This window comes from Coregonus clupeaformis, unplaced genomic scaffold, assembly GCF_020615455.1.
Source record: "Coregonus clupeaformis isolate EN_2021a unplaced genomic scaffold, ASM2061545v1 scaf1238, whole genome shotgun sequence".
NCBI classification, from domain to species: Eukaryota; Metazoa; Chordata; class Actinopteri; order Salmoniformes; family Salmonidae; genus Coregonus; species Coregonus clupeaformis.
In genome coordinates this window covers 65,954-88,754 of record NW_025534692.1, presented here as the reverse complement: position 1 = coordinate 88,754, position 22,801 = coordinate 65,954, and the positions used below count along the sequence as shown (strand labels likewise).

General features: G+C 48.8%; 1 protein-coding gene across 2 annotated transcripts; it reads right to left on the bottom strand.

Annotated features, from left to right (window-relative positions):
* Positions 1-14,045: 14,045 nt before the first annotated feature.
* On the bottom strand, positions 14,046-22,177 carry LOC121561470 (profilin-2). 2 transcript variants are annotated; one of them, XM_041874019.1, is made up of 4 exons: positions 22,071-22,177; positions 21,628-21,840; positions 14,967-15,162; positions 14,046-14,413 (listed from the first exon to the last, which is right to left on the bottom strand). In XM_041874019.1, exons 2-4 carry the CDS (start codon positions 21,763-21,765, stop codon positions 14,316-14,318), a joined length of 432 nt encoding a protein of 143 aa, XP_041729953.1. In that variant the 5' UTR covers positions 21,766-21,840; positions 22,071-22,177; the 3' UTR covers positions 14,046-14,315. The 2 variants fall into 2 exon arrangements, with proteins under 2 accessions (XP_041729953.1, XP_041729954.1); XM_041874020.1 differs by having other exon boundaries at positions 21,628-21,803; positions 22,071-22,170.
* Positions 22,178-22,801: the final 624 nt, after the last annotated feature.

Genomic DNA, 22,801 nt, shown 5'->3' with positions numbered 1-22,801 from the left:
CGGCAGCGTGACCTAGTTATACAGTTAACAGTCCTCAGGTTGAACACGGCAGCGTGACCTAGTTATACAGTTAACAGTCCTCAGGTTGAACACGGCAGCGTGACCTAGTTATACAGTTAACAGTCCTCAGGTTGAACACGGCAGCGTGACCTAGTTATACAGTTAACAGTCCTCAGGTTGAACACGGCAGCGTGACCTAGTTATACAGTTAACAGTCCTCAGGTTGAACACGGCAGCGTGACCTAGTTATACAGTTAACAGTCCTCAGGTTGAACACGGCAGCGTGACCTAGTTATACAGTTAACAGTCCTCAGGTTGAACACGGCAGCGTGACCTAGTTATACAGTTAACAGTCCTCAGGTTGAACACGGCAGCGTGACCTAGTTATACAGTTAACAGTCCTCAGGTTGAACACGGCAGCGTGACCTAGTTATACAGTTAACAGTCCTCAGGTTGAACACGGCAGCGTGACCTGGTTATACAGTTAACAGTCCTCAGGTTGAACACGGCAGCGTGACCTAGTTATACAGTTAACAGTCCTCAGGTTGAACACGGCAGCGTGACCTGGTTATACAGTTAACAGTCCTCAGGTTGAACACGGCAGCGTGACCTAGTTATACAGTTAACAGTCCTCAGGTTGAACACGGCAGCGTGACCTAGTTATACAGTTAACAGTCCTCAGGTTGAACACGGCAGCGTGACCTAGTTATACAGTTAACAGTCCTCAGGTTGAACACGGCAGCGTGACCTAGTTATACAGTTAACAGTCCTCAGGTTGAACACGGCAGCGTGACCTAGTTATACAGTTAACAGTCCTCAGGTTGAACACGGCAGCGTGACCTAGTTATACAGTTAACAGTCCTCAGGTTGAACACGGCAGCGTGACCTAGTTATACAGTTAACAGTCCTCAGGTTGAACACGGCAGCGTGACCTAGTTATACAGTTAACAGTCCTCAGGTTGAACACGGCAGCGTGACCTAGTTATACAGTTAACAGTCCTCAGGTTGAACACGGCAGCGTGACCTAGTTATACAGTTAACAGTCCTCAGGTTGAACACGGCAGCGTGACCTAGTTATACAGTTAACAGTCCTCAGGTTGAACACGGCAGCGTGACCTAGTTATACAGTTAACAGTCCTCAGGTTGAACACGGCAGCGTGACCTAGTTATACAGTTAACAGTCCTCAGGTTGAACACGGCAGCGTGACCTAGTTATACAGTTAACAGTCCTCAGGTTGAACACGGCAGCGTGACCTAGTTATACAGTTAACAGTCCTCAGGTTGAACACGGCAGCGTGACCTGGTTATACAGTTAACAGTCCTCAGGTTGAACACGGCAGCGTGACCTAGTTATACAGTTAACAGTCCTCAGGTTGAACACGGCAGCGTGACCTAGTTATACAGTTAACAGTCCTCAGGTTGAACACGGCAGCGTGACCTAGTTATACAGTTAACAGTCCTCAGGTTGAACACGGCAGCGTGACCTAGTTATACAGTTAACAGTCCTCAGGTTGAACACGGCAGCGTGACCTAGTTATACAGTTAACAGTCCTCAGGTTGAACACGGCAGCGTGACCTAGTTATACAGTTAACAGTCCTCAGGTTGAACACGGCAGCGTGACCTAGTTATACAGTTAACAGTCCTCAGGTTGAACACGGCAGCGTGACCTAGTTATACAGTTAACAGTCCTCAGGTTGAACACGGCAGCGTGACCTAGTTATACAGTTAACAGTCCTCAGGTTGAACACGGCAGCGTGACCTAGTTATACAGTTAACAGTCCTCAGGTTGAACACGGCAGCGTGACCTAGTTATACAGTTAACAGTCCTCAGGTTGAACACGGCAGCGTGACCTAGTTATACAGTTAACAGTCCTCAGGTTGAACACGGCAGCGTGACCTGGTTATACAGTTAACAGTCCTCAGGTTGAACACGGCAGCGTGACCTGGTTATACAGTTAACAGTCCTCAGGTTGAACACGGCAGCGTGACCTAGTTATACAGTTAACAGTCCTCAGGTTGAACACGGCAGCGTGACCTAGTTATACAGTTAACAGTCCTCAGGTTGAACACGGCAGCGTGACCTAGTTATACAGTTAACAGTCCTCAGGTTGAACACGGCAGCGTGACCTAGTTATACAGTTAACAGTCCTCAGGTTGAACACGGCAGCGTGACCTAGTTATACAGTTAACAGTCCTCAGGTTGAACACGGCAGCGTGACCTAGTTATACAGTTAACAGTCCTCAGGTTGAACACGGCAGCGTGACCTAGTTATACAGTTAACAGTCCTCAGGTTGAACACGGCAGCGTGACCTAGTTATACAGTTAACAGTCCTCAGGTTGAACACGGCAGCGTGACCTAGTTATACAGTTAACAGTCCTCAGGTTGAACACGGCAGCGTGACCTAGTTATACAGTTAACAGTCCTCAGGTTGAACACGGCAGCGTGACCTAGTTATACAGTTAACAGTCCTCAGGTTGAACACGGCAGCGTGACCTAGTTATACAGTTAACAGTCCTCAGGTTGAACACGGCAGCGTGACCTAGTTATACAGTTAACAGTCCTCAGGTTGAACACGGCAGCGTGACCTAGTTATACAGTTAACAGTCCTCAGGTTGAACACGGCAGCGTGACCTAGTTATACAGTTAACAGTCCTCAGGTTGAACACGGCAGCGTGACCTAGTTATACAGTTAACAGTCCTCAGGTTGAACACGGCAGCGTGACCTAGTTATACAGTTAACAGTCCTCAGGTTGAACACGGCAGCGTGACCTAGTTATACAGTTAACAGTCCTCAGGTTGAACACGGCAGCGTGACCTAGTTATACAGTTAACAGTCCTCAGGTTGAACACGGCAGCGTGACCTAGTTATACAGTTAACAGTCCTCAGGTTGAACACGGCAGCGTGACCTAGTTATACAGTTAACAGTCCTCAGGTTGAACACGGCAGCGTGACCTAGTTATACAGTTAACAGTCCTCAGGTTGAACACGGCAGCGTGACCTAGTTATACAGTTAACAGTCCTCAGGTTGAACACGGCAGCGTGACCTGGTTATACAGTTAACAGTCCTCAGGTTGAACACGGCAGCGTGACCTAGTTATACAGTTAACAGTCCTCAGGTTGAACACGGCAGCGTGACCTAGTTATACAGTTAACAGTCCTCAGGTTGAACACGGCAGCGTGACCTAGTTATACAGTTAACAGTCCTCAGGTTGAACACGGCAGCGTGACCTAGTTATACAGTTAACAGTCCTCAGGTTGAACACGGCAGCGTGACCTAGTTATACAGTTAACAGTCCTCAGGTTGAACACGGCAGCGTGACCTAGTTATACAGTTAACAGTCCTCAGGTTGAACACGGCAGCGTGACCTAGTTATACAGTTAACAGTCCTCAGGTTGAACACGGCAGCGTGACCTAGTTATACAGTTAACAGTCCTCAGGTTGAACACGGCAGCGTGACCTAGTTATACAGTTAACAGTCCTCAGGTTGAACACGGCAGCGTGACCTAGTTATACAGTTAACAGTCCTCAGGTTGAACACGGCAGCGTGACCTAGTTATACAGTTAACAGTCCTCAGGTTGAACACGGCAGCGTGACCTAGTTATACAGTTAACAGTCCTCAGGTTGAACACGGCAGCGTGACCTAGTTATACAGTTAACAGTCCTCAGGTTGAACACGGCAGCGTGACCTAGTTATACAGTTAACAGTCCTCAGGTTGAACACGGCAGCGTGACCTAGTTATACAGTTAACAGTCCTCAGGTTGAACACGGCAGCGTGACCTGGTTATACAGTTAACAGTCCTCAGGTTGAACACGGCAGCGTGACCTAGTTATACAGTTAACAGTCCTCAGGTTGAACACGGCAGCGTGACCTAGTTATACAGTTAACAGTCCTCAGGTTGAACACGGCAGCGTGACCTAGTTATACAGTTAACAGTCCTCAGGTTGAACACGGCAGCGTGACCTAGTTATACAGTTAACAGTCCTCAGGTTGAACACGGCAGCGTGACCTAGTTATACAGTTAACAGTCCTCAGGTTGAACACGGCAGCGTGACCTAGTTATACAGTTAACAGTCCTCAGGTTGAACACGGCAGCGTGACCTAGTTATACAGTTAACAGTCCTCAGGTTGAACACGGCAGCGTGACCTAGTTATACAGTTAACAGTCCTCAGGTTGAACACGGCAGCGTGACCTAGTTATACAGTTAACAGTCCTCAGGTTGAACACGGCAGCGTGACCTAGTTATACAGTTAACAGTCCTCAGGTTGAACACGGCAGCGTGACCTAGTTATACAGTTAACAGTCCTCAGGTTGAACACGGCAGCGTGACCTAGTTATACAGTTAACAGTCCTCAGGTTGAACACGGCAGCGTGACCTGGTTATACAGTTAACAGTCCTCAGGTTGAACACGGCAGCGTGACCTAGTTATACAGTTAACAGTCCTCAGGTTGAACACGGCAGCGTGACCTAGTTATACAGTTAACAGTCCTCAGGTTGAACACGGCAGCGTGACCTAGTTATACAGTTAACAGTCCTCAGGTTGAACACGGCAGCGTGACCTAGTTATACAGTTAACAGTCCTCAGGTTGAACACGGCAGCGTGACCTAGTTATACAGTTAACAGTCCTCAGGTTGAACACGGCAGCGTGACCTAGTTATACCAGTTAACAGTCCTCAGGTTGAACACGGCAGCGTGACCTAGTTATACAGTTAACAGTCCTCAGGTTGAACACGGCAGCGTGACCTAGTTATACAGTTAACAGTCCTCAGGTTGAACACGGCAGCGTGACCTAGTTATACAGTTAACAGTCCTCAGGTTGAACACGGCAGCGTGACCTAGTTATACAGTTAACAGTCCTCAGGTTGAACACGGCAGCGTGACCTAGTTATACAGTTAACAGTCCTCAGGTTGAACACGGCAGCGTGACCTAGTTATACAGTTAACAGTCCTCAGGTTGAACACGGCAGCGTGACCTGGTTATACAGTTAACAGTCCTCAGGTTGAACACGGCAGCGTGACCTAGTTATACAGTTAACAGTCCTCAGGTTGAACACGGCAGCGTGACCTAGTTATACAGTTAACAGTCCTCAGGTTGAACACGGCAGCGTGACCTAGTTATACAGTTAACAGTCCTCAGGTTGAACACGGCAGCGTGACCTAGTTATACAGTTAACAGTCCTCAGGTTGAACACGGCAGCGTGACCTGGTTATACAGTTAACAGTCCTCAGGTTGAACACGGCAGCGTGACCTAGTTATACAGTTAACAGTCCTCAGGTTGAACACGGCAGCGTGACCTAGTTATACAGTTAACAGTCCTCAGGTTGAACACGGCAGCGTGACCTAGTTATACAGTTAACAGTCCTCAGGTTGAACACGGCAGCGTGACCTAGTTATACAGTTAACAGTCCTCAGGTTGAACACGGCAGCGTGACCTAGTTATACAGTTAACAGTCCTCAGGTTGAACACGGCAGCGTGACCTAGTTATACAGTTAACAGTCCTCAGGTTGAACACGGCAGCGTGACCTAGTTATACAGTTAACAGTCCTCAGGTTGAACACGGCAGCGTGACCTAGTTATACAGTTAACAGTCCTCAGGTTGAACACGGCAGCGTGACCTAGTTATACAGTTAACAGTCCTCAGGTTGAACACGGCAGCGTGACCTAGTTATACAGTTAACAGTCCTCAGGTTGAACACGGCAGCGTGACCTAGTTATACAGTTAACAGTCCTCAGGTTGAACACGGCAGCGTGACCTAGTTATACAGTTAACAGTCCTCAGGTTGAACACGGCAGCGTGACCTAGTTATACAGTTAACAGTCCTCAGGTTGAACACGGCAGCGTGACCTAGTTATACAGTTAACAGTCCTCAGGTTGAACACGGCAGCGTGACCTGGTTATACAGTTAACAGTCCTCAGGTTGAACACGGCAGCGTGACCTAGTTATACAGTTAACAGTCCTCAGGTTGAACACGGCAGCGTGACCTAGTTATACAGTTAACAGTCCTCAGGTTGAACACGGCAGCGTGACCTAGTTATACAGTTAACAGTCCTCAGGTTGAACACGGCAGCGTGACCTAGTTATACAGTTAACAGTCCTCAGGTTGAACACGGCAGCGTGACCTAGTTATACAGTTAACAGTCCTCAGGTTGAACACGGCAGCGTGACCTAGTTATACAGTTAACAGTCCTCAGGTTGAACACGGCAGCGTGACCTAGTTATACAGTTAACAGTCCTCAGGTTGAACACGGCAGCGTGACCTAGTTATACAGTTAACAGTCCTCAGGTTGAACACGGCAGCGTGACCTAGTTATACAGTTAACAGTCCTCAGGTTGAACACGGCAGCGTGACCTAGTTATACAGTTAACAGTCCTCAGGTTGAACACGGCAGCGTGACCTAGTTATACAGTTAACAGTCCTCAGGTTGAACACGGCAGCGTGACCTAGTTATACAGTTAACAGTCCTCAGGTTGAACACGGCAGCGTGACCTAGTTATACAGTTAACAGTCCTCAGGTTGAACACGGCAGCGTGACCTAGTTATACAGTTAACAGTCCTCAGGTTGAACACGGCAGCGTGACCTAGTTATACAGTTAACAGTCCTCAGGTTGAACACGGCAGCGTGACCTAGTTATACAGTTAACAGTCCTCAGGTTGAACACGGCAGCGTGACCTAGTTATACAGTTAACAGTCCTCAGGTTGAACACGGCAGCGTGACCTAGTTATACAGTTAACAGTCCTCAGGTTGAACACGGCAGCGTGACCTAGTTATACAGTTAACAGTCCTCAGGTTGAACACGGCAGCGTGACCTAGTTATACAGTTAACAGTCCTCAGGTTGAACACGGCAGCGTGACCTAGTTATACAGTTAACAGTCCTCAGGTTGAACACGGCAGCGTGACCTAGTTATACAGTTAACAGTCCTCAGGTTGAACACGGCAGCGTGACCTAGTTATACAGTTAACAGTCCTCAGGTTGAACACGGCAGCGTGACCTAGTTATACAGTTAACAGTCCTCAGGTTGAACACGGCAGCGTGACCTAGTTATACAGTTAACAGTCCTCAGGTTGAACACGGCAGCGTGACCTAGTTATACAGTTAACAGTCCTCAGGTTGAACACGGCAGCGTGACCTAGTTATACAGTTAACAGTCCTCAGGTTGAACACGGCAGCGTGACCTAGTTATACAGTTAACAGTCCTCAGGTTGAACACGGCAGCGTGACCTAGTTATACAGTTAACAGTCCTCAGGTTGAACACGGCAGCGTGACCTAGTTATACAGTTAACAGTCCTCAGGTTGAACACGGCAGCGTGACCTAGTTATACAGTTAACAGTCCTCAGGTTGAACACGGCAGCGTGACCTAGTTATACAGTTAACAGTCCTCAGGTTGAACACGGCAGCGTGACCTAGTTATACAGTTAACAGTCCTCAGGTTGAACACGGCAGCGTGACCTAGTTATACAGTTAACAGTCCTCAGGTTGAACACGGCAGCGTGACCTAGTTATACAGTTAACAGTCCTCAGGTTGAACACGGCAGCGTGACCTGGTTATACAGTTAACAGTCCTCAGGTTGAACACGGCAGCGTGACCTAGTTATACAGTTAACAGTCCTCAGGTTGAACACGGCAGCGTGACCTAGTTATACAGTTAACAGTCCTCAGGTTGAACACGGCAGCGTGACCTAGTTATACAGTTAACAGTCCTCAGGTTGAACACGGCAGCGTGACCTAGTTATACAGTTAACAGTCCTCAGGTTGAACACGGCAGCGTGACCTAGTTATACAGTTAACAGTCCTCAGGTTGAACACGGCAGCGTGACCTAGTTATACAGTTAACAGTCCTCAGGTTGAACACGGCAGCGTGACCTAGTTATACAGTTAACAGTCCTCAGGTTGAACACGGCAGCGTGACCTGGTTATACAGTTAACAGTCCTCAGGTTGAACACGGCAGCGTGACCTAGTTATACAGTTAACAGTCCTCAGGTTGAACACGGCAGCGTGACCTAGTTATACAGTTAACAGTCCTCAGGTTGAACACGGCAGCGTGACCTAGTTATACAGTTAACAGTCCTCAGGTTGAACACGGCAGCGTGACCTAGTTATACAGTTAACAGTCCTCAGGTTGAACACGGCAGCGTGACCTAGTTATACAGTTAACAGTCCTCAGGTTGAACACGGCAGCGTGACCTAGTTATACAGTTAACAGTCCTCAGGTTGAACACGGCAGCGTGACCTAGTTATACAGTTAACAGTCCTCAGGTTGAACACGGCAGCGTGACCTAGTTATACAGTTAACAGTCCTCAGGTTGAACACGGCAGCGTGACCTAGTTATACAGTTAACAGTCCTCAGGTTGAACACGGCAGCGTGACCTAGTTATACAGTTAACAGTCCTCAGGTTGAACACGGCAGCGTGACCTAGTTATACAGTTAACAGTCCTCAGGTTGAACACGGCAGCGTGACCTAGTTATACAGTTAACAGTCCTCAGGTTGAACACGGCAGCGTGACCTAGTTATACAGTTAACAGTCCTCAGGTTGAACACGGCAGCGTGACCTAGTTATACAGTTAACAGTCCTCAGGTTGAACACGGCAGCGTGACCTAGTTATACAGTTAACAGTCCTCAGGTTGAACACGGCAGCGTGACCTAGTTATACAGTTAACAGTCCTCAGGTTGAACACGGCAGCGTGACCTAGTTATACAGTTAACAGTCCTCAGGTTGAACACGGCAGCGTGACCTAGTTATACAGTTAACAGTCCTCAGGTTGAACACGGCAGCGTGACCTAGTTATACAGTTAACAGTCCTCAGGTTGAACACGGCAGCGTGACCTAGTTATACAGTTAACAGTCCTCAGGTTGAACACGGCAGCGTGACCTAGTTATACAGTTAACAGTCCTCAGGTTGAACACGGCAGCGTGACCTAGTTATACAGTTAACAGTCCTCAGGTTGAACACGGCAGCGTGACCTAGTTATACAGTTAACAGTCCTCAGGTTGAACACGGCAGCGTGACCTAGTTATACAGTTAACAGTCCTCAGGTTGAACACGGCAGCGTGACCTAGTTATACAGTTAACAGTCCTCAGGTTGAACACGGCAGCGTGACCTAGTTATACAGTTAACAGTCCTCAGGTTGAACACGGCAGCGTGACCTAGTTATACAGTTAACAGTCCTCAGGTTGAACACGGCAGCGTGACCTAGTTATACAGTTAACAGTCCTCAGGTTGAACACGGCAGCGTGACCTAGTTATACAGTTAACAGTCCTCAGGTTGAACACGGCAGCGTGACCTAGTTATACAGTTAACAGTCCTCAGGTTGAACACGGCAGCGTGACCTAGTTATACAGTTAACAGTCCTCAGGTTGAACACGGCAGCGTGACCTAGTTATACAGTTAACAGTCCTCAGGTTGAACACGGCAGCGTGACCTGGTTATACAGTTAACAGTCCTCAGGTTGAACACGGCAGCGTGACCTAGTTATACAGTTAACAGTCCTCAGGTTGAACACGGCAGCGTGACCTAGTTATACAGTTAACAGTCCTCAGGTTGAACACGGCAGCGTGACCTAGTTATACAGTTAACAGTCCTCAGGTTGAACACGGCAGCGTGACCTAGTTATACAGTTAACAGTCCTCAGGTTGAACACGGCAGCGTGACCTAGTTATACAGTTAACAGTCCTCAGGTTGAACACGGCAGCGTGACCTAGTTATACAGTTAACAGTCCTCAGGTTGAACACGGCAGCGTGACCTAGTTATACAGTTAACAGTCCTCAGGTTGAACACGGCAGCGTGACCTAGTTATACAGTTAACAGTCCTCAGGTTGAACACGGCAGCGTGACCTAGTTATACAGTTAACAGTCCTCAGGTTGAACACGGCAGCGTGACCTAGTTATACAGTTAACAGTCCTCAGGTTGAACACGGCAGCGTGACCTAGTTATACAGTTAACAGTCCTCAGGTTGAACACGGCAGCGTGACCTAGTTATACAGTTAACAGTCCTCAGGTTGAACACGGCAGCGTGACCTAGTTATACAGTTAACAGTCCTCAGGTTGAACACGGCAGCGTGACCTAGTTATACAGTTAACAGTCCTCAGGTTGAACACGGCAGCGTGACCTAGTTATACAGTTAACAGTCCTCAGGTTGAACACGGCAGCGTGACCTAGTTATACAGTTAACAGTCCTCAGGTTGAACACGGCAGCGTGACCTAGTTATACAGTTAACAGTCCTCAGGTTGAACACGGCAGCGTGACCTAGTTATACAGTTAACAGTCCTCAGGTTGAACACGGCAGCGTGACCTAGTTATACAGTTAACAGTCCTCAGGTTGAACACGGCAGCGTGACCTAGTTATACAGTTAACAGTCCTCAGGTTGAACACGGCAGCGTGACCTAGTTATACAGTTAACAGTCCTCAGGTTGAACACGGCAGCGTGACCTAGTTATACAGTTAACAGTCCTCAGGTTGAACACGGCAGCGTGACCTGGTTATACAGTTAACAGTCCTCAGGTTGAACACGGCAGCGTGACCTAGTTATACAGTTAACAGTCCTCAGGTTGAACACGGCAGCGTGACCTAGTTATACAGTTAACAGTCCTCAGGTTGAACACGGCAGCGTGACCTAGTTATACAGTTAACAGTCCTCAGGTTGAACACGGCAGCGTGACCTAGTTATACAGTTAACAGTCCTCAGGTTGAACACGGCAGCGTGACCTAGTTATACAGTTAACAGTCCTCAGGTTGAACACGGCAGCGTGACCTAGTTATACAGTTAACAGTCCTCAGGTTGAACACGGCAGCGTGACCTAGTTATACAGTTAACAGTCCTCAGGTTGAACACGGCAGCGTGACCTAGTTATACAGTTAACAGTCCTCAGGTTGAACACGGCAGCGTGACCTAGTTATACAGTTAACAGTCCTCAGGTTGAACACGGCAGCGTGACCTAGTTATACAGTTAACAGTCCTCAGGTTGAACACGGCAGCGTGACCTAGTTATACAGTTAACAGTCCTCAGGTTGAACACGGCAGCGTGACCTAGTTATACAGTTAACAGTCCTCAGGTTGAACACGGCAGCGTGACCTAGTTATACAGTTAACAGTCCTCAGGTTGAACACGGCAGCGTGACCTAGTTATACAGTTAACAGTCCTCAGGTTGAACACGGCAGCGTGACCTAGTTATACAGTTAACAGTCCTCAGGTTGAACACGGCAGCGTGACCTAGTTATACAGTTAACAGTCCTCAGGTTGAACACGGCAGCGTGACCTAGTTATACAGTTAACAGTCCTCAGGTTGAACACGGCAGCGTGACCTAGTTATACAGTTAACAGTCCTCAGGTTGAACACGGCAGCGTGACCTAGTTATACAGTTAACAGTCCTCAGGTTGAACACGGCAGCGTGACCTAGTTATACAGTTAACAGTCCTCAGGTTGAACACGGCAGCGTGACCTAGTTATACAGTTAACAGTCCTCAGGTTGAACACGGCAGCGTGACCTAGTTATACAGTTAACAGTCCTCAGGTTGAACACGGCAGCGTGACCTAGTTATACAGTTAACAGTCCTCAGGTTGAACACGGCAGCGTGACCTAGTTATACAGTTAACAGTCCTCAGGTTGAACACGGCAGCGTGACCTAGTTATACAGTTAACAGTCCTCAGGTTGAACACGGCAGCGTGACCTAGTTATACAGTTAACAGTCCTCAGGTTGAACACGGCAGCGTGACCTAGTTATACAGTTAACAGTCCTCAGGTTGAACACGGCAGCGTGACCTAGTTATACAGTTAACAGTCCTCAGGTTGAACACGGCAGCGTGACCTAGTTATACAGTTAACAGTCCTCAGGTTGAACACGGCAGCGTGACCTAGTTATACAGTTAACAGTCCTCAGGTTGAACACGGCAGCGTGACCTAGTTATACAGTTAACAGTCCTCAGGTTGAACACGGCAGCGTGACCTAGTTATACAGTTAACAGTCCTCAGGTTGAACACGGCAGCGTGACCTAGTTATACAGTTAACAGTCCTCAGGTTGAACACGGCAGCGTGACCTAGTTATACAGTTAACAGTCCTCAGGTTGAACACGGCAGCGTGACCTAGTTATACAGTTAACAGTCCTCAGGTTGAACACGGCAGCGTGACCTAGTTATACAGTTAACAGTCCTCAGGTTGAACACGGCAGCGTGACCTAGTTATACAGTTAACAGTCCTCAGGTTGAACACGGCAGCGTGACCTAGTTATACAGTTAACAGTCCTCAGGTTGAACACGGCAGCGTGACCTAGTTATACAGTTAACAGTCCTCAGGTTGAACACGGCAGCGTGACCTAGTTATACAGTTAACAGTCCTCAGGTTGAACACGGCAGCGTGACCTAGTTATACAGTTAACAGTCCTCAGGTTGAACACGGCAGCGTGACCTAGTTATACAGTTAACAGTCCTCAGGTTGAACACGGCAGCGTGACCTAGTTATACAGTTAACAGTCCTCAGGTTGAACACGGCAGCGTGACCTAGTTATACAGTTAACAGTCCTCAGGTTGAACACGGCAGCGTGACCTAGTTATACAGTTAACAGTCCTCAGGTTGAACACGGCAGCGTGACCTAGTTATACAGTTAACAGTCCTCAGGTTGAACACGGCAGCGTGACCTAGTTATACAGTTAACAGTCCTCAGGTTGAACACGGCAGCGTGACCTAGTTATACAGTTAACAGTCCTCAGGTTGAACACGGCAGCGTGACCTAGTTATACAGTTAACAGTCCTCAGGTTGAACACGGCAGCGTGACCTAGTTATACAGTTAACAGTCCTCAGGTTGAACACGGCAGCGTGACCTAGTTATACAGTTAACAGTCCTCAGGTTGAACACGGCAGCGTGACCTGGTTATACAGTTAACAGTCCTCAGGTTGAACACGGCAGCGTGACCTAGTTATACAGTTAACAGTCCTCAGGTTGAACACGGCAGCGTGACCTAGTTATACAGTTAACAGTCCTCAGGTTGAACACGGCAGCGTGACCCAGTTATACAGTTAACAGTCCTCAGGTTGAACACGGCAGCGTGACCTAGTTATACAGTTAACAGTCCTCAGGTTGAACACGGCAGCGTGACCTAGTTATACAGTTAACAGTCCTCAGGTTGAACACGGCAGCGTGACCTAGTTATACAGTTAACAGTCCTCAGGTTGAACACGGCAGCGTGACCTAGTTATACAGTTAACAGTCCTCAGGTTGAACACGGCAGCGTGACCTGGTTATACAGTTAACAGTCCTCAGGTTGAACACGGCAGCGTGACCTAGTTATACAGTTAACAGTCCTCAGGTTGAACACGGCAGCGTGACCTAGTTATACAGTTAACAGTCCTCAGGTTGAACACGGCAGCGTGACCTAGTTATACAGTTAACAGTCCTCAGGTTGAACACGGCAGCGTGACCCTAGTTATACAGTTAACAGTCCTCAGGTTGAACACGGCAGCGTGACCTAGTTATACAGTTAACAGTCCTCAGGTTGAACACGGCAGCGTGACCTAGTTATACAGTTAACAGTCCTCAGGTTGAACACGGCAGCGTGACCTAGTTATACAGTTAACAGTCCTCAGGTTGAACACGGCAGCGTGACCTAGTTATACAGTTAACAGTCCTCAGGTTGAACACGGCAGCGTGACCTAGTTATACAGTTAACAGTCCTCAGGTTGAACACGGCAGCGTGACCTAGTTATACAGTTAACAGTCCTCAGGTTGAACACGGCAGCGTGACCTAGTTATACAGTTAACAGTCCTCAGGTTGAACACGGCAGCGTGACCTAGTTATACAGTTAACAGTCCTCAGGTTGAACACGGCAGCGTGACCTAGTTATACAGTTAACAGTCCTCAGGTTGAACACGGCAGCGTGACCTAGTTATACAGAGAGAGAACGAGAGAGAGACACAGTACACACACCGACACACACTACTCATTAACATAAGTAATTTAACCACATTTCACAGTAAGTGCATTTTTCCACAATAAAGAATTAATCAGCAGTCAGAATAAATATTTTCTTAGAATAAATCTGTTTATTTTATTTGCCGCTATAATAATTTCACGTTTGTTCATTTGCATTTCATCATCATCATCATCATCTAAAACAACAAGGCACTGAGGCTGCTGGGATGAAACGTCCACTAGGCACAGATGGGCTTCCATTCCCCCAATCCTAACCTTAGAGGGGGAACGCTAAACTGATCCAGGATCAGCATCTAAGAGCAGCTTCACTCAACACGGGGGGGGCAGGGGTCAGGGGTCAGGGGTCAGGGGTCAGGCGTTAGAAGCCACTCTTCCTCAGGTACTGCATCATGTCGGAGGCCTTTATGTTGATCTTTCCTCCAGGAATGTCCTTCATCCCTTTAACAATGATCAGAGCTGAGAGAGAGAGAGAGAGAGAGACAGAGACAGAGACAGAGACAGAGACAGAGACAGAGAGAGAGAGACAGAGAGAGAGACAGAGAGAGAGACAGAGACAGAGACAGAGACAGAGAGAGACAGAGAGAGAGACAGAGAGAGAGACAGAGACAGAGACAGAGACAGAGACAGAGACAGAGAGAGAGAGAGAGAGAGAGAGAGACAGAGACAGAGACAGAGAGAGAGACAGAGAGAGAGACAGAGACAGAGACAGAGACAGAGACAGAGACAGAGACAGAGAGACAGAGAGAGAGACAGAGACAGAGACAGAGACAGAGACAGAGAGAGAGAGACAGAGGGAGGGAGGTGGAGAGGGAGGGGGGGAGGGAGGGGGGGAGGTAGAGAGAGGGGGAGGGAGGGAGGTGGAGAGAGAGACATAGTAAACCTTTATTTGTCTCCATATGAACATATTCTCATATACACAGTTTATTACTGGCCAGGGTGGTGTCCCTAATAAACAGTATAATCCAATACAGGAAAACATCAGAAGACTGTGTGTTGGTGTGGTACGTACTCTGGCCACTCTTAGCGATGGTGATGCTGTAGGGGTTGGGATCAGTAGCGGTGGGTCTCATCTTAACGTCTAAAGTGTGGTCGCCTTCAGTATGGAGATTATCTCTAAGGACAGTACACTTGTTCCCACTGAGATGAAGACCACTGGCGAACAGAGGAGAACGATCCAATGACATCATGGTCTTGATCTCTGCAGCCTGGGGATGGGGGAGAGGGGGATCAATACCTTATTGTCATACCAACTGCAGTTGTTAGGGATTTGATTTAGAGTAACAATACACAGACATCAGGGATTTCCTCAATTAATTTAGGTGCCGCTTTATCACCTGGGGGACTGGCTGCATCCCTGATACATTGATATATTTGAATGGCCTATAGACATACAGTATCCACATTACACATGGTAGAAGAGTTAGAGAGAACGTTAGAGAGGCGGAGAGGGTGACAGAGCGGGAGACAGGGTGACAGAGGGGGAGACAGGGTGACAGAGGGGGAAAGAGGGTGACAGAGCGGGAAAGAGGGTGACAGAGGGGGAAAGAGGGTGACAGAGGGGGAAAGAGGGTGACAGAGCGGGAAAGAGGGTGACAGAGGGGGAAAGAGGGTGACAGAGGGGGAAAGAGGGTGACAGAGGGGGAAAGAGGGTGACAGAGCAGGAAAGAGGGTGACAGAGCGGGAAAGAGGGTGACAGAGGGGGAAAGAGGGTGACAGAGGGGGAAAGAGGGTGACAGAGCAGGAAAGAGGGTGACAGGGAGACAGAGCGGGAAAGAGGGTGACAGAGGGGGAAAGAGGGTGACAGAGGGGGAAAGAGGGTGACAGAGCAGGAAAGAGGGTGACAGGGAGACAGAGCGGGAAAGAGGGTGACAGAGGGGGAAATAGGGTGACAGAGGGGGAGACAGGGTGACAGAGCGGGAAAGAGGGTGACAGGGTGACAGAGGGGGAAACAGGGTGACAGAGGGGGAAATAGGGTGACAGAGGGGGGAGACAGGGTGACAGAGGGGGAGACAGGGTGACAGAGGGGGAGACAGGGTGACAGAGGGGGGAGACAGGGTGACAGAGGGGGGGAGACAGGGTGACAGAGGGGGAGACAGGGTGACAGAGGGGGAGACAGGGTGACAGAGGGGGAGACAGGGTGACAGGGGGGGAGACAGGGTGACAGAGGGGGAGACAGGGTGACAGAGGGGGAGACAGGGTGACAGAGGGGGAGACAGGGGTGACAGGGGGGAGACAGGGTGACAGAGGGGTGACAGAGGGGGAAACAGGGTGACAGAGGGGAAAGAGGGTGACAGAGGGGGAGACAGGGTGACAGGGGGAGACAGGGTGACAGGGTCTTGGGGACCCAAAGCAGCGAACCGTTTTGTTTTTGCCGTGGCACTACACAGCCCAGTTCACTAATGAACTCATCATCAAGCTATGCAGCAGCTCACTCATTTCACTGACAACCAAAACACACCAGTCAGTCACATTCAGTTACTCTCAATGCACATTGCCACTGCTACTCCTCTCCCTCGGTCTCTGTTGCCGTCGCCACCCTGCAGTGCCCCCTAGTGGTAGTGTAGGTGTTCTACAGCTAGAGAGCTGCCTAACCCTGTTCCCTGTTCCTGGAGATCTACCCTCCAGTTCTGTAGGTTTAGTCCAACCATAACCTAACCCTAACGTCCCAAATGGCATCCTATTCCCTACAGCCTTATGGACTCTGGTCAAAATGATTAAATAGGAAATATGGTACCATTTGGCACACATCCCTAAAGTACATTACTATGTAACTATCCGTATTTACATAACAATCTACGTAACTATAAACATAACTAGTGGATTAATGTAGTATTTCCTATGATACAGTATATATCAACATTTAGAAATGACACACACATTTCTACACAAACTCAGAGAGAACAGTGAGAGAAACACAGGGATGAAGAGGGAGAGAGATACAGTGTACATGCTCAAACAGGTTCCTGCTTTTTTTTTTGAAGGATTCAAACTTTTCACTCCCATCAATCTCTCCCTCTCCTCTCACTCTACCCCCTCTCTCTCCCTCTCCTCTCTCCTCCTTCTCTCTCTCTGCCTCTCCTCTCTGCCTCTCTCTCCCTCTCTCTGCCCTCTCTCTGCCTCTCCTCTCTGCCTCTCCTCTCTCCTTCTACCCCCCCTCTCTCTCCCTCTCCTCTCTCCTCCTTCTCTCTCTCTGCCTCTCCTCTCTGCCTCTCCTCTCTGCCTCTCTCTCTCTCTCTCTCTGCCCTCTCTCTGCCTCTCCTCTCTCCTTCTACCCCTCCTCTCTTTCCCTCTCCTCTCTCCCTCCCTCTCTCCTCTCGCTCCCCTTCTCTCCCCCTCTCCTGAAATTTCCCAGATTTCCAGTTTAGGAATTCCAACCGTTCTAGTCCAGTCATGCCCACCCTGAGCCTCCAGCTTAGACCACACCCCATACACACACTCATACCCCATACACACACTCATACCCCATACACACACTCATACCCCATACACACACTCATACCCCCATAAGCCTTGTCCCAGCCACCACTACCCATAAGCCTTGTCCCAGCCACCACTACCCATAAGCCTTGTCCCAGCCACCACTACCCATAAGCCTTGTCCCAGCCACCACTACCCATAAGCCTTGTCCCAGCCACCACTACCCATAAGCCTTGTCCCAGCCACCACTACCCATAAGCCTTGTCCCAGCCACCACTACCCATAAGGCAGCAGTCTATCTCCTGTTTCTGTAGTGAGGCAGCTTGATATACAGGACAACCCCTGGACAGGACACCAGTCTATGGCAGGGCCTTACCACAAATCTATCTCCTTAATAGATCTGGTAAATTGCGATAAATTGCCTGAATTGATTTAAGGATAAATAGAAGGATAAGTTTAGAACAGTTATTTTTTATTATCCTTTAAACTACTACTACTAGTTGGATGGTTGGATGGTTGGATGGTTGGATGGTTGGATGGTTGGATGGTTGGATGGTTGCAGCCATCAGTTGTTTAACAATCAGCCATATTAGTTAATTTATTTCATTTCAAACTTCACATTTCTCTAGTTTCTCATTTCATTTCTCTCTCTCTCTCGGCTACTTACCGTAATGAACAATATCAGAAAAATGCCTGCAAAAAGTGGTCGCTATTGTCAGTGTTGATAATTTAACTGGGGATCGTACCCCCAACCTACCAGTATTTAACCACAACTTAGTTAGCTATATTACATCTAGCTCCAGTGACACTGCACTGCACTTCTCCACCACTAAGAGACAGTATTTCACCACTATGTTACTACCAACAGCATAAAGATCAGCTTTACCATTAAGATCATCTTCAGCACTGAGAGGTTGTGGTCACAAAAAACTCACACTCACAGACACACACACAGACACACTCACAGACACACACACAGACACACACACAGACACGCACACAGACACACACACAGACACGCACACAGACACACACACAGACACACTCACAGACACACACACAGACACGCGCACAGACACGCACACAGACACACACACAGACACACACACAGACACACACACAGACACGCACACAGACACGCGCACAGACACGCACACAGACACGCACACAGACACACACACAGACACACACACAGACACGCGCACAGACACGCACACAGACACGCACACAGACACGCGCACAGACACGCACACAGACACGCGCACAGACACGCACACAGACACGCACACAGACACGCACACAGACACGCGCACAGACACGCGCACAGACACGCACACAGACACGCGCACAGACACGCGCACAGACACGCACACAGACACACACACAGACACGCGCACAGACACGCACACAGACACGCGCACAGACACGCGCACAGACACGCGCACAGACACGCACACAGACACGCGCACAGACACGCGCACAGACACGCACACAGACACGCACACAGACACGCGCACAGACACGCACACAGACACGCGCACAGACACGCGCACAGACACGCGCACAGACACACTCACAGACACACACACAGACACGCGCACAGACACGCACACAGACACGCGCACAGACAACAGAGAGATGGAGAGAAGAGATGGAAAGAGAGCGAGAAAGAATGAAAGATGCAAGTCCTGAAAGAGAGGAGAACTCTGCACAAGTCCTGACGGGGGAAAGAGAGGAGAGCTCTGCACAAGTCCTGACTTGTCCACAAAACACACGCTGCTGTCTTCAGAGCTCAACTGACTTCCTGAAAGTGTAACAACTAGAGCAGAGAGAGATAGAGATAGGAGGGGGAAGAGAGAGAGAGATAGAGAGAGACAGAGACAGAGACAGAGACAGAGAGAGAGAGAGAGAGAGAGAGAGAGAGAGAGAGAGAGAGAGAGAGAGAGAGACAGAGAGAGTGTGAGAAGGAGGGGAAGACAGAGAAGAGGAGGGGAGACAGAGAAGAGGGGGAGATAGAGAAGAGGGGGAGAGAGAGAGAGAAGAGGAGGGGGAGAAGGGGGGTGACATTAACTCTGGACATTAAAGAGGATTCTCTTCTACCAAAAGGTCTCCCTCTCTCCTCTTGGGTAATCTGCCTACTGGCTGTTTGCTCAATCCTTTGTGTGTGTGCGTGTGTGTGTGTGTGGTGTGTGTGGTGTGTGTGTGTGTGTGTGTGTGTGTGTGGTGTGGGTGTTAGAGCGCTGTGGAGAAAGACTGCAGGTTTGTTTACAAACACCACACCCATCACCCTGAGCTTCCAAACCCTGAAATGTCTGTGACACACACACACACACACACACACACACACACACACACACACACACACACACACACACACACACACACACACACACACACACACACACACCGTCAGACACAGGCCATTCTCAGAGCAAACACATCTTCATGTGACTGGCTGTAGGGTGGTGTGTGTGTGTGTGTGTGTGTGTGTGTGTGTGTGTGTGTGTGTGTGTGTGTGTGTGTGTGTGTGTGTGTGTGTGTGTGTGTGTGTGTGTGTGTGTGTGTGTGTGTGTGTGTGTGTGTTGCAGAAGTTCTTGATGGGGGAAGTGGCTCATAGAAGGTGCTCTCTTCACTTCCTATATGTTGTGGTGTGTGTGTGTGCGTGTGTGTGTGTGTGTGTGTCTCAAGTTGCTGTGTGCAACATGACCAAATAAGGAGCTCAGAATCTAACTCAAAACACGGAACTGCCCTAGACACCATTCTGCAATATGAATAGTTAAATAATGCAGCTGTCACATTTGAAGACTTTTACCAGAAGTCAGGGGAGGTCACAGAGAGTAGTAACTTTACTAAATATTATCTAGTTTATAAAAGAACCAGATTGAAGTGATTCAGACAAATCAGTCTGCTACATGTTAACAAACCCTATCCCTATACCCTAAAGCCTAAACCCTAACCCTATACCCTAAACCCTATCCCTATACCCTAAACCCTAACCCTAAAGCCTAAACCCTAACCCGAGCCCTATACCCTAAACCCTATCCCTATACCCTAAACCCTATCCCTATACCCTAAAGCCTAAACCCTAACCCGAGCCCTATACCCTAAACCCTAACCCGAGCCCTATACCCTAAACCCTATCCCTAAACCCTAACCCGAGCCCTATCCCCTATACCCTAAACCCTAACCACAGCCCTATACCCTATACCCTAACCCGAGCCCTATACCCTAAACCCTATCCCTATACCCTAAACCCTAACCCAAGCCCTATACCCTAACCCCAGCCCTATACCCTAACCCCAGCCCTATACCCTAAACCCTAACCCTATACCCTAACCCCAGCCCTATACCCTATACCCTAACCCGAGCCCTATACCCTAAACCCTATCCCTATACCCTAACCCGAGCCCTATACCCTAAACCCTAGCCCTATACCCTAAACCCTATCCCTATACCCTAACCCGAGCCCTATACCCTATACCCTAGCCCTATACCCTAAACCCTATCCCTATACCCTATACCCTAACCTGAGCCCTATACCCTAGCCCTATACCCTAAACCCTATCCCTATACCCTATACCCTAACCCGAGCCCTATACCCTAAACCCTAGCCCTATACCCTAAACCCTATCCCTATACCCTATACCCTAACCCTGAGCCCATCCCTCTCTAGGAGCCCTCTCCTCTCCACCCTAACCCTATACCCTAAACCCTAACCCCAGCCCTCTCCTCTCCACCCTAACCCTATATGCCTCCAGTATCCCAGCCATCAAACCAATAGCCTGTAGATCAAACTGAGAAAGACAGGCTTGACCACCAGCCTCCCTAATCTGCTTGTTGTGACATGTGACAGTGTCAAAATTGCCCAAGCTCATCCCCTTCCTCCCTCCCTCCCTCCCTCCCTCCCTCCCTCCCTCCCCCTCCCTCCCTCCCTCCCTCCCTCCCTCCCTCCCTCCTCCCTCCCTCACTCCCTCCCTCCCTCCCTCCCTCCCTCCCTCCCTGTCAGTTGGCTACTTTCTGGTTGAGGGGTCAACTATAGGAAAACACCCCGTGATGTCAGATCCACCTGTGATGTCAGAGACACCAGTGATGTCAGAGACACCAGTGATGTCAGACACACCAGGAAACATCAAACCCCCAAACTAGCAAACCTTTAAACCAACCATCACTTCAACAGCCGCCCAAATTAAACACCTAGGACTAAGTGCACACACACACACACACACCCTACCCGTGTTAGCTAGCCTACTTACCGTCACACCAGCCAGTTGGCCTCCAGGTGTTGCTGCCCAGACCGACTCCTTCCCAGCCTCAGATCCACAGATAGCTGCCTCTTCCACGAAGGGAGGTGTTCCCGCCATCAGGTTGGTTATATAGCCATCCCACGCCATGGTTCTAGAGCACTGATTTTACTATAAACACCTATAGACTAGGGGGGAGATGGAGAAGAGAAGAGAGGAGACAGGCTGAAGAGAGGAGAGGAGATGTGGGGTGGGGTGGACGAGGGGAAGAGAGGAACCAACATTCTGAACATTCAACCTACCGAGTCTACTGCATTAAATCGTGCTCTGCGCAGTGTGAGTAAAAGGTAGAATTTAGCACAAATCACCAAGGAGAACAGATAATCATAAAGATGTGTAGGCCTATAAAGTGTGTGTGTGTGTGTGTGTGTGTGTGTCGGGGTTCAAGTTCTTACCTTAGCGGCTCGCAGGGACCGGGGAGTGAAGCGGGAAGATGAGCAGGCGCACGGTTATATATACGGTGTCGCGCCCACCCCTCCGGACTTCCTCATTCAGCGAGACGCCGGGCTGCGTTCAGTTCATTCAACGTACCGTTCCGTAACGTAATGTAGAGTACTGAAGGCCCCTTTTTTCCCGAAAACATTTCTTCAACAGTCTCGTAGGCTACAGCAAAATTCGTTCAGCAGCCCCCTAAACCAGCGCCCTCCACGTCACCTTAATTACAACGATTTTCAACTGGTCGTTCAGAACAACTGGTCGGTCAGTACAGCACCATTAATTAAACGTTGCACACCGTTGTGTCCTGATGAACGGGTCAGCGGACTCGCAGAAGCACACGGGGATTTACATAGGGCTTCATTGTATCAGGCTGCTGCAGACATCATATTCAGTTGTAAACGAGATAGAGAAAGAATGTCCTGGCATTCTCTTGAGGAAGCTTTTGCTCTCTTGGTTTTAGCAATGTAACATTAGAAGTATTAACACCTTGACACCAATTCCAAACTAGTCTACACTTTTCGTACAAAGCAGCGCTGTTTCACGGTTTCATACGCCCATTTTCTTTGTTTGTTAAATTGTAGGTTATTAACATTTTATTCCCACTAAAACGTTTCCAATATTTATTTTAGAATGGTGATGAATAAAGTTGACAGACTGTTCTCTCTCTGCACATGCACAGCATTCCACA

Coding starts and splice junctions, on each gene's coding strand:
- LOC121561470 (XM_041874019.1), bottom strand. CDS start 21,765: ATGGCGTGGGATGGCTATATAACCAACCTGATGGCGGGAACACCTCCC. Junction 15,163..21,627: donor GCCAACTGGCTGGTGTGACG/GTAAGTAGGCTA, acceptor CCCCATCCCCAG/GCTGCAGAGATCAAGACCAT. Junction 14,414..14,966: donor CATCGCTAAGAGTGGCCAGA/GTACGTACCACA, acceptor TCTCTCTCTCAG/CTCTGATCATTGTTAAAGGG.